This window comes from Calonectris borealis, chromosome 19 (assembly GCF_964195595.1).
Source record: "Calonectris borealis chromosome 19, bCalBor7.hap1.2, whole genome shotgun sequence".
Taxonomy (NCBI): Eukaryota; Metazoa; Chordata; class Aves; order Procellariiformes; family Procellariidae; genus Calonectris; species Calonectris borealis.
Genome location: NC_134330.1, coordinates 2,245,863 through 2,261,420, shown reverse-complemented (window position 1 = coordinate 2,261,420; position 15,558 = coordinate 2,245,863). Strand labels below are relative to the sequence as shown.

General features: G+C 57.5%; 1 protein-coding gene across 1 annotated transcript; it reads left to right on the top strand.

Moving 5' to 3' along the window:
* On the top strand, positions 1-14,795 carry DUSP14 (dual specificity phosphatase 14). The gene is made up of 3 exons (XM_075168365.1): positions 1-169; positions 11,092-11,190; positions 12,694-14,795. The coding sequence occupies exon 3, from the start codon at positions 12,812-12,814 to the stop codon at positions 13,397-13,399; it is 588 nt and encodes a 195-aa protein (XP_075024466.1). The 5' UTR covers positions 1-169; positions 11,092-11,190; positions 12,694-12,811; the 3' UTR covers positions 13,400-14,795.
* Positions 14,796-15,558: the final 763 nt, after the last annotated feature.

The window sequence follows — 15,558 nt, the reverse complement described above, 5'->3', positions numbered from 1 at the left end:
CGGGCCCCGCCGTAGCCTGGTAACCGCCGCTCGGCGGGCGGAGGGCGGCCCCGGCAGCGCCGCGGTCAGGTGGCAGCCCGAGAGACGGAGACCGGCTGCCGCCCGATAAAAGTCCTGCCCCGCCGCCGCCCGCGAGGGAGCGCGGAGCCGCCGCCGCCGAGGAGCCATGGTAAGAGCGGGCCGGGCCCCCGCGAGCGGGGCGGGGGGAGCAGCAGGGCCGGGCCCCGGCGCCCCGGGAGGGGGTCCTCTGCCGGGGAGGGGGACGGTGGGCGAGGAGGGGGCGCCTGACCCCGCGGAGGCGGGCGCGGGGCTCGGGCTCGCCCCCGCCCGGGGCCGGCAGCCAGCGCCGCCTGCCAGGGCTGCTCCGGCCGGCGGGGGCTGCCGGCTTTCCCTGCTGCCGTAGCGCCGCTTCTGCGTTATTTACAGCGCGCCTGGTCAGCGTGCCTCAGAGTGCCCTCCCGGGAGGCAGGGCACTGCCCGGGAGAGCACCGGCCTCCCCCCGCGGCCCCAGCCCCTCATCTTGGCCTCCGGTCTGCCCGGACAGCGCCGCGTCCCGCGGGGCTGCGGGGAGCCGCCCCCCGGCGCAGAGCCCCCGGCGGCCCTCGGTCCGGCTGCCCGCGCCGTGCTCCTTCCCGGGGTCGGGACAGCCCCGCGTGTCCAGAGGCGGCGCTGGCTGCGGCGGGACGGTGCGGGCCACCGAGGCGGCTCTGCCGGAAGGTGCCCGAAAGAACAGGACGAGGCAAAAAGCTGCCGGCGGGTGGTTAAACCCCGAGCAAGCCTGGCTGGCAGAGGGAGTTGTTTCAGATCTGCCCCAGAATAGCCACGCACAGAGGCCGGGTGTTTCCTCGACGTGGAAACAAGCCTCAGCCCACACCGCGCTGCCGGCGGTGCCGGAGCGGAGCGCGCACCCCTGGCTCCCGCCCGTCGGGGTGCCGGCCGCCCTCGGCACCCCCGGCTCGCAGGGCACCCCGGTGCCTGCAAACCCTGGCGCGTGCCTGCGGCTGGCTGGCCTCAAAACCAAACCGGTTGCGTGTGCGGCCCTTGACTCAGCTCCGGAGTGGCTGCTTTGAGCAACACCAGTAATGAATGAGTGGCATTTGGCTGTAGGGAGATTGGGAAGGATTATAACCTGTTCGACTGGGCAGCAAATGAGTCTTTTATTCTGAAGCTCTGAGTATTGACAGATGTCCTAATATCATGTTGCAAGTTCAGTTTATTCCTAATGCCACTGCCACAGGAAAGGTGGAGGGATTAGCATCGACAAAACACTGTTTTCCCTTATGATACACCGGATCAGCTGTCCCTGCTCTGGCAGGGAGCGGATTCCTCCCCCTGGGCCTCTCCATCCACCTTGGTGTGTGCCATGTTCCCAGAGGCTGGGACAGGCTCTGTAGCACTCCCATTCCAAAGCAATGAAAAACAAGAGTCCCCAGTTTGGAGCGCGCATGCCGTTCCCCACCGGCAGAGATCTGTGCCATGACTTGGCTAACGCGACCCTGGTGAACGTCAGGAGGGGAGCAGTAATGCCGCAGGTTTTAATCGATTTACGCTTAGAAGGTGTGACCGTGCCGCTCTGCCTGTCCTTCCTGCCCCCGAGGGCTCGCCTGGGTCCTGGACAGGGGCACGCACATCCCATCCCTCCTCTGGAAACAAAGGTGAAATCCCAGGGATTTCATCCAAGCGCTTGCTGCTCTGCAGGGTCTGATCCGGCCTCTGGCACCGCTTCCTTGTTGGTAAGGGCAATATTGAAATTTGCATGGCTTAATTCAATATCTGATCCCAGCTGGAATCTCAGAGCCAGAAAGGCAGAGAGCTCACACTGCTGTAGTGCTCGGAGACATACAGGGTGTGTGTGTGGGGGGGAAATAAAAAATCATCTAAGCCAGGCATTACGGGAGGGAGGAAAGAAATGCAGAAGCTAACACAAGAAAGTCTCAAACAGACCTCTGTTTTGAGAGTCGGCACCAGCTTTGTCCCAGGGAGCCAGCCACGTGGCACATCTGGGTGTCCAGGCAGAAGTCAGGAATGAGGAGAGGAGAAAAGGCATCCGAGCAAGGCAGCAGGTACCGGGAGCAGCTTTGCTCCTGCTCGCCACGCGCTGGCCCCAGAAGACTGTCTACAGGAGGCCGTTCAGTGCGGCAGAGAAGCCTTCCAGGCTTCCTGCCACTGCTGCAGGACCTTCCTTCCAGGGGCTGCCTGTCAGGGTGGTTTTCCCTAGAAGGCGGGGGTAACGCGTGGGGGTAATGCCTTGAACTGGGCACGGGAACTTCTCCCAGGCCCTTTCCTTTCCAGGTACATAACTCTCACCACACGCATGCTGATTTATCGCTTCAAAAAAGACACGCCAAGCAACCATAATGCAAACAGAAACGTGAACATCTAGCAGGTAGGGTTCTGGCATTTGGAAATAGCCGAGAAGTCTCTGAACAGCAGCCCCAGCTGCTTGGAAATACAGCCTTAAACTAGAAGGCAAACGCACTGCCCACCCTTCCTTGGGCACCGCAGGGCTGGGGGTGGCTGCCCCAGCGGCGGTACCTGCAGAGCACTCCCTAGTGCCAGCACTCCCGCTCGTGGGCTAGACTCACACAGCTACTCCCCCACTTTTAAAAAAAAAAAAAAAAGACAGGCAGGTTTTAATTTCCCAGCAGGGAGGCTCAACAGGTGCCGCTGTGCTCACTCCAGCCCTGCACCCCACAGCCGGGCAGGTTGGGGTACCTCGACTGATGAGACCTAATTCTCCCCTCTGTCAACATCCCACCCCGCAGCACGGAGGGTGGCTGCGGGTCCCTTCCCCTTGGGGGGAGGCTGAGCAGCAGCTCACAGGGGCGGGAGTCCCAGTTCGCAAAGGAAACTTGCTCAGTGTCCCTTCTGCTGAGCAAAATACAATTTCACCAAGCCTTGAGCAGACAGAGCTACGTACTGGGAGGCGAGGGGCGCTGGCCCTGCGCTGCTTACATGGGAAGCATTTGCTACCGCATGTAAACTTGATTTCCAACTAATTGATTAAAATTGGCCTCCCTTCCTGTTACCCTAAGCAACCCCATCGATGTGCTCAGAAGGTGACCTCATTCCTTACCGCTGCTGTGGGCAGGCGGCCGGGCGCAGCCGACCAGCCCATCCCCATCCTGCTTTCTTGCTGCTCTCCCTTCAGTTTTTGCTTCCTGTTTTTACTGCCCCATGCTGAAACACTGCCTGGCCTGGGAAGGCGTGGGCAGCCCCTGCCTGCCCACCCGCAGGGCGTTCCTCCAGCAGGGTTATGTCACAGGTCAGCTTTAGCGGGGGGTGCCAGGCTTTGAGACCACCTGGAGAAGCGGGGCTGCATTCAGAGCATGCACCAGTTGGCAGTGCCCCTGGAAAAGGTCCGGGTGAGCGCCAGCATGGAAGCACCGGACAGTTTCCAGGGCACGTTGCAGTGAACTTGCAGCTGCCTTCAATTTTATGGGTTTTGAGGTGGGCTGGCAGGGACAGGGCAGAGCCCAGAGCTGCTGCCCAGCGCCCAGCCCTGCCACATAAGCAAGAGACACAACCCCCGGCAGCGTAGACCTGGGCGAGCCCTGCGGTGCGAGCTGAGCAGCCCTGGTCCCAGCAGAGAGCAGGGTCACACACGAGCAAACACACCAGGTCTCTGTGTTTTGTTCAACTAATAAGGAAGAGATTGTGTCCCTCCTGACAGCTGCGACTGCGCAGGGCTCGTCCCCAGGAAAAACAAGGCTCCATCTTGCAGCACCCTGGGAGCCAGAGCCAGGCGTGGGTCTGCTCCCGGAGCATGCCCCGGCTCCTCTCCATCCGCATCCCCCCAGGGTCACGCACACTCGGACACAGGGAGCAGAGGATGGAGCAAGCGAGCTCCTTTAAACTCCACCTGCAATCCAGATGCCATCAGCTGGCACTGAAATAAGCTGTAGCGCTTCAGAACAGATGATATCTCCACTTGGGGTTCGAAAACAGCCCTTGATGTTCAGCTGACTACAGAACTGAGGCTGCACACAACTGTAGGATCCTGTTCATGCCTCCTCAAGGCTTAATTCTGGTTTTAAGAGTGTTTCACGCACCCAACCAGAGTTTTTAAGCAAGATGCAGATGGCCACACTACTGGTTTGTACTGGGGCCCCGCAGGTGAGCCCTGTGCCCCCGCTGCTCTCTCCAAGCGACTGGCACGCAGAGCGTGGCATGTCAGAACCCGCCAGGAGCCAGCGGCTCCAAAATAACAGACACTGCTTTAAGAAGAAAGATGGTTTGTTTTTCTTGCATAAAATCCTCTTGCTGGTTGCTGAGGGAAGCTTGTCCCCGAAGCGGAGCGGTGTATCATGCAGGAGTTTATAAATATCAGCGTGCTCTAGGTTGCACCCGTGCCTGCTCCCCGTCTCGCTCCATCCCTGCCGCTGCACGCCGGCCGGGAGCTCTCCCCGTGGCGAGAGGTTTTGCTGGCAGGATCCAGCTGTCAAGCGGAGAGGAAGCAGCTCTGCCTGTTCCCACTCCACAGCGGCAGGGAGGGGGCGGCTGCGTGGCAGGGAGTGCGTAACGTGCCCGTGGGCAGGCTCTGCTGCCTCGCCAAGGAAATAGTGGCACCGTGCATAAAGAGTCTGCGGAGCTGCCTCCCCCTGCCTGGAAGAGGCGCGCAGGCAGCAGGAAAGCAGGCAGCCAGGGACCCCGGCCGATGGGCCAAGTGGCATCCTCAGACAGATCCTTCCAAAAACCTCACCACCCATTTTTTTTCTGCTCCTTTGGTGGTGGGAGAATTGCAAATCAGGGAGCCAGGCTTTGGCTCACGGAGTGAGGAGGGGCCGCTGCTAGACATTTAGGAGCTCATCAGCTGGGCACATTGGGCTGATTTACAGCCAACTGTTAGGCATGCCCTGATGGTCTGGAAATGCTCGCGATGCTACCCATGCATTTTGCAATTGCTCGTTAACCCCTCATAAGTTTGCTCAGTGTATTAACCTCAGCAGCCTGGTCACAAACCAAGGCTCGGTGGTGTGATGCGCCTGCAGCGTGAGCAGAGACTGGCTGCAGGAGCGAGGATGCTGCACCTGGGCTGCAGGAGGCGGCCGGGTGAGGCTTGCAAAGTCCTGGCTTTACCCACGCCTGCCCAGAGCACCAGGCACGGCATCAGTGCCCGTGGAGGGGAGGTGAGCTGTGACGCAGGAGCATCTGCAGTCACCCCTCCAGAGGCAGCGTCACAGCAGGCTGGGACAGGCTAATTAGGGTTCGTCAGCCCTGCAGCCGAGAGAGCTGGCTCGGGTCATGGGAGCAGCCTGAATTCCAGGTGTGTGGAGGAGGCAGTGCCGCACCAGGGGAAACAAGACTTTGTGCTTACGGACTAAACGTGTTTGATCTGAGGTCTTTGAGCAAGGATAAGCCTGGGACCTTTTGCAGCCATACCCTGCGAGTTGCTTGTGTAAAGGGGAGTCGTGCCTGAAACGCACCAGGAAACCTTTGGGAAGTTACCAGTGTGTTCTTGTAAGTGCAGAGGACCCAGCTGTGCTGGTGCACAAGCAGCCAGGCCTGATCAGAGGTTCGGGTAGACAGGTTATTATCTTGATTTAACATCTGACAGCTTCCATCCTGTGCTGGCCTGAGAGAGTAACACAGGCTGCAAGCAGGATCAATCAGGGTTCAGTCAAGGCATCCTCTGTCACAGCCCCAATCACCCCACCGTCCCCTCCTGCTTCCCCTTCCTTCTTTTCCGTTTCAAAACCAAACTGCTTGTCCCTTCGGCCACGAGGATGTGCCGATGGCTCTGAACCACGTGCCCGAGAGGAGTCTCTAACAGCTTCAGGAGCACATCCAAGACAACCGAAGGCAGGAAAGCAAAGACCCAGCAGAGCAAACGGCTGCGTGAGGGACGGGAAGAAGAGCAAGAAGCCGGCGGTTCCCACACATCCTCTCCCCTCTCAGCTCTGCCGGGTGAGCTACAGTCATGCTGCGACGCCCGGGAGAGGCAGGCCTGCCCATGGCCTCGAGCCCACTTCAAACTCCCACGGACTCGGCACGAGCAAGAGCTGACCCTGAGAACGGCTGCAGTTTGTGCTCTCTGCTGAAATTTATTTTAAATGCTGTTCTCCAAGACCATTTCTGAAGCAATTTGCTATTCAGCCTGGCTAGGAAGAGCCCTGAGCAGGCTCATTCATTCAGCGCCTGCAGTATTGACTCTTCTCTTTACTGCAGCATTAGGGAGTATTTGTCATCTCTAAAATGAATAACTTTTCCTCTCCTGGGAAGGGGGAGAAGGCTTGCTTCAGAACTGACATTTCACACACCCAGCCCACAAACCTGCTTCAAATCCCAGATGATGCTCTGGGAATAAAATCGGGGGCTTCGGTGTTTTTGCTCTATCAGCAGAGCAGGGCCCGTGACTCACCTGGTCCTCCCCACGCACTGAACTTGCTGAGTACCTCTCGGGCCCTGCCCTCCGCACCCCTCCGAGGATGCCCTGCTCAGCCACAGCCCTCGCCGCAGCGTTAGGGCAAGAGGAGCAGAACGGCTGCCAGAAGAAAGCCAGGGGCACCCAGCAGGCAGCAGCAAAGCTGGGAGCAGGACCAGCCGTCCCTTTCCACTGAGTCGCACATCTGCGGAATTTCATGTGGTCCAGGGGAAAAAGGGCCTGGGAGATGCTCTCACCTCTGCCAGGTACCAGCTACATTGCCATGTTACTGACATACAGTCCGACACCAACTGCAAGGCTTACTTAAGTCCCTCAAGTCACAGCCTCTGCCGTCAAGCCAGAGGAGCCCTTAAAAAAAGAAAATAAAAAAACCTAAACCCAAAAAATCAGAGAAAACCACCCAGCAGCACCAGAATAAGAAACCAGAAGCTTGGACTTGCCAACTCATTGTCTAGAGACCGACAAGCAAGGCTCTCCCCTCCTATCCTAGAGGTCACAGCGTATTTAACTAACATCTGCCTCTTTGCCTTGGTCTTTCGAGCTTTCAGAGGTGTTTTCAAACCTTGCTCAGGAGGTCCAGGAACCAGGAATGCTTTCCTGTGGGAATTTCAGCCTTTGTTAGCAGGACCACATTCCCAGAAATGAAAGCAAGAGAAACAAATGCCAGCTATCGCAAGATTTGGAAAAACAGAGCCATAAGCATTGCCAGCAGCAACCTTTCTGAGGGACGGGACCACCCGATACGCAAACCATTACATCAGCATTGTTGTATTGCTTTTGAAACCCCCTGGCCTGGAGAGGAGCCACCCTGATGCCAGGAAATCCAGCCCAGGTGGGATACGACCCGGAGTCAAACTGGTCAACTGCGAAGGCACACGCTACCAGGCTTCCATGGGAGCAGCTACCATGGGCAAAGCACCTGCCCCTTCTCCCGGCGGACCCGACCGCGGAGGAGCCACGCAGGTCAGCCTCGAGGTACAGCAGAAACGCGCGCAGTGCCCGACACGAGCCAGCAGACTTACCTGAGCAGCGCAGCCGGGAGCAGTGGGTCTGCGGGGAGCCGGTGGGTGCAGGACGAGGTCCCAGCCACGGTGGGTGCTGGAGAAGTGTCTCCTCGCCATAAACCTGCACCCAAGGACGGTGCTGGCCAGGAGCCGTGTGGAAAGGACCCGGAGGCTTTGAAGACCAGAGTCATCTCCAGGCTGTAATTACCCACTTGCTTCCCCCACCCCTGATTATGCAGATGAGAGAAATGGCAGAACCCACCAATCTGCCGGGGAGGGAGGAGGCTGCACTGGTCCCGCCCCTGTGTCACCAGGGCCAGGGACCCCAGGGACCCCCTGGCACCCCGGGGGGTCCCAGCCCTCCCCAGCAGCCCAGCGGGGTGAGGACGTGGCGGCAGCTGGTCTCTGTGCGTGGGGAAGACCAAGGCAGAGTATAGAAAGGGATTTGCTGTGGGGCAGGGCTGTTACAGGATTAATTAATCCATTAATTGGAGTCAGCTCAGCAAACGAGGATGCGATGGCAGGAATACCTGGTTGCTACCAGCCCACCACCAGCCAGTCTTTGCCCGAAGGACCACGCTGCATCCTCTGGGAATTTCAGCCCTTTGCAGGGAACCCCAGCCACATCCCATCTCCTTTGGAAGGCAGCTTCCCACTGCTCCCTTAGGGACAGCCCCGGTTCTGACCCCTCGGCGTAACGGTCCGCACCGCAGCCCGGGCGCAGCGTGCCGGGGAGCACCCATGGCCCCTTCACAGGGTGACGCACGGCGACGCGCGCCCTGAGACGGGCTCCAGCACCCCGAGGACTCTGACTTCAGGCTTGTGTGACCACCCCAGCCTACGCAACCACTCAGAAACTCAAACCAAGAAGAAATGGGAGGAGACGTGGGGTTTTTTTCACATGAGATGGTGCAAACTGGGTGTATCAGCGCGGCTCTCCCTGTCTCTGTGCAGAGGCTGAATGAGGCACAGCTGGACCCGCAGCCGGCGCCTCTCCCCAGGCCTGTGCAAGGGGCCTCTTTGCTGCTGTGCTGGCCTGTTCTGCCACTGTCCTTTGCGGGTACCGCAGGTGGCACAGCCGGGGCTGGGCTGTGTGCGTGCCTCACTTGATCTTCAGCTATTTTTCTCTTTTTTTTGCACACAGCAACGGCTGGGAAGAGGCTTTTCACTCTTTTCTTCTCTCTCTGCCCCAGCGCAATGACGGGAACTACTGCATGAAGAGCAACAGTGTTGGATTACAGCAGGGACACGGCAGGATAAAGTGGGTGTGTTGAGAAAGGCAGATGGAGTTTCACGGGAGCAAAACAGCAGACTTTAGGCAAGCCTTTGTCCGAAGCTGGCTGGGGCCAGGCAGGAGGGTTACGAGAAGGTGCAGCTATCAGGACAGATAAAGACTCACACCTGCAAGCCTGGTAGTAGCTCCTTATCATCAGCCAAAGGCACCGCACCCAGCCTCTGCCATCCGAGGCAGACGAGGCCCCTTTCATTTTCAGGCTCCCTGCAAGCCAGCAGCTGCTCAGCCTGGTACGTGTGGGCAGGAGGACCGCGGCTTTGTCACATGCCTGAGACAGCATGTCGCAGTCGGTGGCATCCCAGCCAGCTCCTGCTGCGAGAGCCGTGAAACACGGGAAGGGCCGCTGGCACCTGCCCCTCTCCCTTAGCGCCTTGCCCCCAGCTTCTGCTCCTGCCGCCGCCAGCATCCTCGGCTACCGGGGATTTGGTCTGACGGCGCACAGCAGCCTTCTCTCTCACTTACATAATGAACTCCTCTCCAAAACATTAACTCTTTCTGGACGAGAGCTGTTCTGGTTCGAGCAGAGGCCGTGCTGCCTGGTGTCGGCCATTTGGAGCCCCAGGGACGCGGTGTGTAACTGCGGGCACCCGCCTGCGTTCCCAGCTGGCCCCGAAGTCGGCCCTGTTCCCCCGCTGCTGCTGACGGCAAGCAGAGGTGGGACAGACGGGCTCCTCTCTTCCCAGGGGAGCAGCATGTCCCGCTTGTCCGACTGACCGTCCGTCTGGGCTGCCATGCGATGCCGTCTCGGGTGGCTGCTCGGGAGCGGCTGCGCGCGGTGCGCAGGCAGTTTGCTGCCAGCCCGGCGGCAGCAGAGTTTGCAGAGCGAGCCCAGCCTGTCACATGCAAATGTCCGGATAAGTTGCTGCCTGCAAACAGGAACCACTTTATGGAAAGCAGCAAAGCCCTTCCCAAACCGCCCCGAGGAGCGCTCCGAGTCCCCTCGGGGAGCAGCGGGAGCCCAGGTGCAGCAGCGTGGACGTGGGGCGGCAGGGGCAGGTGAGCGTGCTCAACCCCGAGCAGCGCGTCAGGGCCCGCTGGGGCAGAGGCTCGGGGGCCCCGGTCTGTGGGAGCAAGGCAGGGACGCTGCTGCCCTGCTCCCAGAGGTGCTGAGGCACCAGCAGGCCCTGGGCAGCCGAGCGGGGCGAGGTGCCGTGGCAGCACCCACCGGCCTCTCCTGCCGTCCCGCAGCACGTTTGCAGGTCGCCCTCCGCTAACGTTTCCCAGCCATCCTCAAGGGAGGTGCGGTGTTAAATACCCCGTTTGGGTTTGTCGTTTGGCCTCCGGCAGGCTTGTCTCAGCTCCCCAGCGCCTGCCAGAGCCTCCCGGCCCGCCCTGCCTCCCAGCAGCCCTGCGCCGCGGCCGTGCCGGCGCAGGCCTCTCCGCGGCACTGAGAAGCCTTCCCAGGCAGCCATCGTCCCAAGCACCAAGACCTGCCAGGCGCAGCAGCTCTCCCTTCTCCGACCCCGGCTCCAAAACTAAGCCTGCCCATTTCCCCCTCCACGCCCGCTCCGGAGCTCAGCGTGCAGGCTCCTTCATCGGTTTAAGGCCACGCGCGGGGAAACCGAGTCCTTTCCCTGGCCCTCCCTCCACACGCCCCTGTCCCGGGGAGGGGGCACGGAGCAGCCGCCAGCCCCTTGCCGGCAGCCCCGCTGTGCCGGAGATGGCCGACGGATGAGCTGCATGAAAGCGGGGAGGGCGAGGGAGGGTCTGCCGTGCTCAGAGCTGTTTTGGGGGCAGGCGCTGCTCTCGCTCCCGTGGTCCAGCAGCGTTTCCCAGCAGGCAGCTGCTTCACCTGCACTCTGGGGACTTGGGTTATTTCTGGTCTGGCTGGAGAGATAAAAGAAGGGGGTGCTGCCCCTGTCCTCCACTTTCTGGGAGCGGGACGTTGCGGCTCACGGCACCGGCTCTGCCCCTTCCCGCTGGCCCCTGTAATTCCAGCAGCGCCTCAGGAGCAGGACCAGCAGCACAGCCCTCGCAGAGGCTCTCGCAGGGGTGTGCTTTGGGCACTGTCGAAAGAGACGCAGACCCGCACTAGTTGTCCGGGACTAGGCAAGAGTCTTGGTGACTGCTAAAGGAGACGTTAGAGCAAATTAATTACTTAAACTATTTTTTTTTTTTTTTTATTCGTGACTTTTGTGCCAGCCTCAGATTCCTTTGGACCTAACGTGATTTTGAATGCTGTGTTGGCAGCAATTGGTGACATTGTGCTGTCGGCAGCAAGTGCCCTTCCCAAGGCCTCTGTCTCTCCCTGCGGAGCAGGCAGGGAAGCTGTGGTCCTCCTTCCCAGTTCTTGGACAACACCTAAACTGAGTGGCTTAAACGTACCCCAGCGGAGGCGGGGGCTGCCTGGTATCCTGTCTGGGTCCAGCACAGATCCCAATAAACCCCATGCTCTCTTCTCTCCCCAGCGCAGCGTTGGACACGCTCTGTGAGACATCCCAGCTTCAGCAGCCCACAGCGTCCGTGTGCCGGTCAGTGATTTGGAGCAGGACAGTTTGTTACTGAGCGTAAGTGCCCAAATCCTTTGTGTTATCATCAGTTACAGCTATTTGAGAGCAGGGATTTCCCCTGCTCAAAGGACTTTATTCCTTTGAAAAAACGTGCCTTTTGTTGCTGCTCCCGCTGGGTGACTGCGGTGGGGGTGTCTGCAGGGGAAGCCGAGTGCTCACAACTGCAGCAAAAATCTTCTTGTTGGGGCATGAACTCTTGCAGCGCCGGCACTTTGGGCCCACGGTTGCAGGAGCTGCTGAAGTAGCTGCCAACAGGGAACAAACCACAGAGGAGACCGTGTTATGCTCATTAAGTTACCATACCGCAAAGCCATGCCAAAAATCTGCTGGCAGCATGACCAGCCGCTGCTGAGACCTGCCGGTGTTTCCCGGAGCGCGGGATGCAGACAGTCGGCTGCACTGTCGTGTCAGGGCCGGGGAGCCGCAATCGGGGTCTCTCAGCCCTTCGAGGCCTCTCTGACCCAGAGAGTTAACTGCTGGAGGGACAGCCGCCCTCTCACCGGAGGCACTGAGCATCCCCACATCCCCTCCGTGCGAAGCCCGGTGACACGCTGGTGGGCTCAGACGTACCTGGGCAGAGCAGGGACTCCCCTGAGCCTCTCCCACGGCATTCCTCCAGCTGGAGAGTGCATAGCTAAAAGGGACTGGCAAATTATTAATGCTCTGGAGCTCATCCCCTTGCTTGTGGCTTCTCCACTGGCTTTGGAGAAGTCCTAAAGGAGTAGGGGAAATCGGAGATCCTTCCCGGGGACCGCAGCAGAGGCAGGCGGGAATGCGTGGCTCACGCAGGTGAACCCAAGCCTTTGCAGAGCGTGTCTGTCTTCCAAGCATGAGTCAGTCATTAAAGCAGCAGGAAAAGAGCCTCCCTTGTCCCAGCCTCTGCTTCGGTTTTACTCTCAACTTCTGACATAACCAGGTCACTCTTTCCACACTTCCCCAGCCTAGATGAGAGCCGATTGCTGATCTGGATGGACATGACTCACTGCCTTTTCTAATGAGCAACTTTCCTCTGTTTATGAACTTTGGCGGGGCCTTTCATATACCTAAAAAAGGAGAAGGGTGGCATTGGGGAGAGGGCAGGGTAATCTAAATGGCTGGCATCTGTATCCAGCCCCAGTGAGCTGTTTCTCACCATCCCCTTGGACTCTGGCCAGTTGCGAAGTTGCTGCTTTTGAGCATGGGAAAGGCGTAGCTAATCTTCCACATGCTAATCCGGGCGAAATGCTGTCCAGGCCCACAGGTAGGCTGCCCAAACCCTCGACAAGTAATTGGAGCTAATTAGGCTGGGAGACTTTTTTGTTAATACCTGTCCAGGCAATGCCTGGGGGCCCCACGGTAATAAGCACTGTGCAAACCCAGAACCACCTTACCCCACGGAGGTTTGCCAGCAGGAGGTTGTCCAGGCCACAGCAGGGTGAGTTGGGTTTTCCTGTTCTCTTGCATAGACGTGGTCTCATCGGACAGCTGCCCCGCTCACGTGGCCTTGCTTGTGTTTTGCAGTGACTAAGCGGAGGAAGCTCTTGCTGTCCTAACACCACCAGGCCAGACAATCCTTCCCTTGGCTGAAGATCCCGTTGGATCTCTTCCGATAATGGAAGCGTGAGCGCCAAGATCCTCCATGACCTCCAGAAGCCACAACTCCTTACCGAGAACTCTGATGGCTCCACGAATGCTTTCCGAAAGTGCCCTTGGGGGCATCGCCCAAATCACCCCCTCGCTGTACCTGAGCCGGGGCAGCGTCGCCTCCAACCGGCACCTGCTCCTGTCCCGGGGCATCACCTGCATAATCAATGCCACCATCGAGATTCCCAATTTTAACTGGCCCCAGTTTGAATACGTGAAAGTGCCTTTGGCTGACATGCCCAACGCCCCCATCTCCCTGTACTTCGACAGCGTCGCCGACAAGATAAACAGCGTGGCGCGGAAGCACGGGGCCACCTTAGTCCATTGTGCCGCCGGCGTGAGCAGGTCGGCCACCCTCTGCATCGCCTACCTGATGAAGTACCACAAGGTGTCCCTCTTTGAGGCATACAACTGGGTCAAATCGAGACGCCCCGTTATACGCCCCAACGTGGGCTTCTGGAGGCAACTGATAGACTACGAGAGGAAGCTCTTTGGGAAGACGACGGTTAAAATGGTACAAACACCATACGGCATCATCCCAGACATTTATGAGAGAGAGAGGATGCCTTACTGGGGAATTTAATGTGACTGCAGACAGGAAGCACAACAGAAGGGACGCGCTGTTCTGAGTCGACCAGCCTGGAGACATCCCCTTCTCCTTCTACAGCCAACTTTGGTTCTTTACCATACAGCAGAACCTCAACTAATTCTCACCTCACTAACCCGCAAGGCCAACGATTCCCTTCAAAGCATTTCTCTCTACAGGGGTTCCCCCATCCGCATTTCTCTGATTTAGCAGAATGAGCTCTCCTCATAAGTTTATTCCTTTCATAAAGCCTCCCTCCCTTTTTTAGCCAGTTTATTAGTATCCTGTGAGGAAAGGCCTAAAAGGCATTTGGCAGAGTTAATGAACAAAGTGCGCTTTGTGGTGCGGTAGCCTGGATATTTCGTTAATAGCTTGTTTGCTTCCTTGCACAATCCCGTAGTGGCTAGGGAGCGGCACTAGCACAGAACGAGCAAGGTCCTACTCTAAGGCAGGGGGTTCTTCCAAGAGCCAGGAAGGCAGGCGTGCAGGGCTGTGGTGCTAGTGCTGGTGTTCTCCTTAACATCTGTAGTGACGCTCAGTATATAGTGTTCGAGATCTTTAGTCAGCTCTTAACCTGTATTAAAAGTCAAAAAAAAAAAAAAAGTGAAGTCAGTCCGTGTCGGCCACAAGTAAAATAAAATCTGAATTATTCAAATCAATTAAATACAAGATCCTTTTTTACTCATTCCATGCCAGGGCAATAGTCCTGTAATACACTTACACTACTGAAAAATGCTGGTGGTTTTTGTGGGTGGAAAGTAAACGGAGATCTTGTCCAAACAGGGCTCAAGACAGAGCGAGGGGTTAACCCTCCCGGCGCTGGACAGCCAAAGAAACGTTTAGGAAACTGGGTGTGCATGGCCACCCTCCAAAGGGGCTGGGCTGTTTTCTAATATTCAATCAACCAGTAAATTGGAAGTAGGTAAAACTGCTTGATCACTTAGCTCTAAGTACGGTCGTGATCTGCCTTAGCCCATTTCTAAATCACTTCATTACATCCTCAAGGTTATGTTGCATTCTAGAATTATTCTGCACAAAATGGCGATCTGTTCAACCTCCCGGACAAGGATGGCTTTACGGAGAAGGCTTTGTCTTGTTCTGTATGCGACGAGAACGATTCCAACCCGAGACGTGGGAGAAGCCTTTCTGTGGCGTAGCCGCTGCCTCCTGGACGTCGCTCCCCTCCCTGCAGATGGGAAGGGACTGGTTTCGTTAGAGCGTAACTGGACCACCAGGAAAGCAAGGCAAGTCCGTTCCTCGATGAGACGTTTGTGTCCTCTGTTGCATCTCTGAAGGAGGAATACGCAGATTGCTGGATGCCGAGATAGCTATCTGATTTAAATGAGATTCTATACTTGTAAAAAAAAAAATCAATAAAGATTAAATAAGAACATGTGTTGGTTTCCTATTCAGAACTGTGCTAATGTATCTCAAGTAACAGCGAGAACATGGTGTAATACTGAGCAGTGGCCTTAAACAAATCTGGACCTCAGTCTTGAGAAAAATACTGTGATCTGTTCCCGTCACTTGGCTAATTGGTTTGCAATCCATCCAGGTGTCCCGCAATTCCTGATCCTTATCACAAAAGCCAGGCAATTAATTTGGCTATTTCAAAATTTTTATCTTCTGAAGTCCTAGCTGAACGGCTGAGGTTTTAAGGAACAGTAGAGATGGTTAAAGGTTTTCTCCAAGCTGAACCACGCTGCGTGAGGATTGCAGCACAGGTAGGTTTCTGGTTTCCCCAGACTAAAAGCCACTGGGGCTGGAATACAGTTACCACTGATACAAAACTGCACAAATGGCCTCAACCTCATTTGGATCAGGAGTAAAACCAGACCTGGTTGGAATAAAAGTCTGGATCAGAGTGAATTTGGTACGGAGGCTTTGATCAGCTCCGACCCAGAAGTCAGGTTTCAAATTTACTGCGGAGACAAGAGTTTTACCGGACGGGGCAAATGCCACTTGCTTGAAGTTACTCACCCGGGGAAGGGAACGGTGCTCGGTAATGTCCAGGCTCCAGTCAGAGGTCCAGCAGGGTCAGCGAGGACTCCTGTAGAAGCTCACAGACTTTAAATGAGGCCCAAGGCCACTTGGGGGGGGCTCGGTGGCACGCGAGAGCGCTCTGAACCCTGCGGACGGGAAGTCACGAGGTTGGC

Coding starts and splice junctions, on each gene's coding strand:
- DUSP14 (XM_075168365.1), top strand. CDS start 12,812: ATGACCTCCAGAAGCCACAACTCCTTACCGAGAACTCTGATGGCTCCA.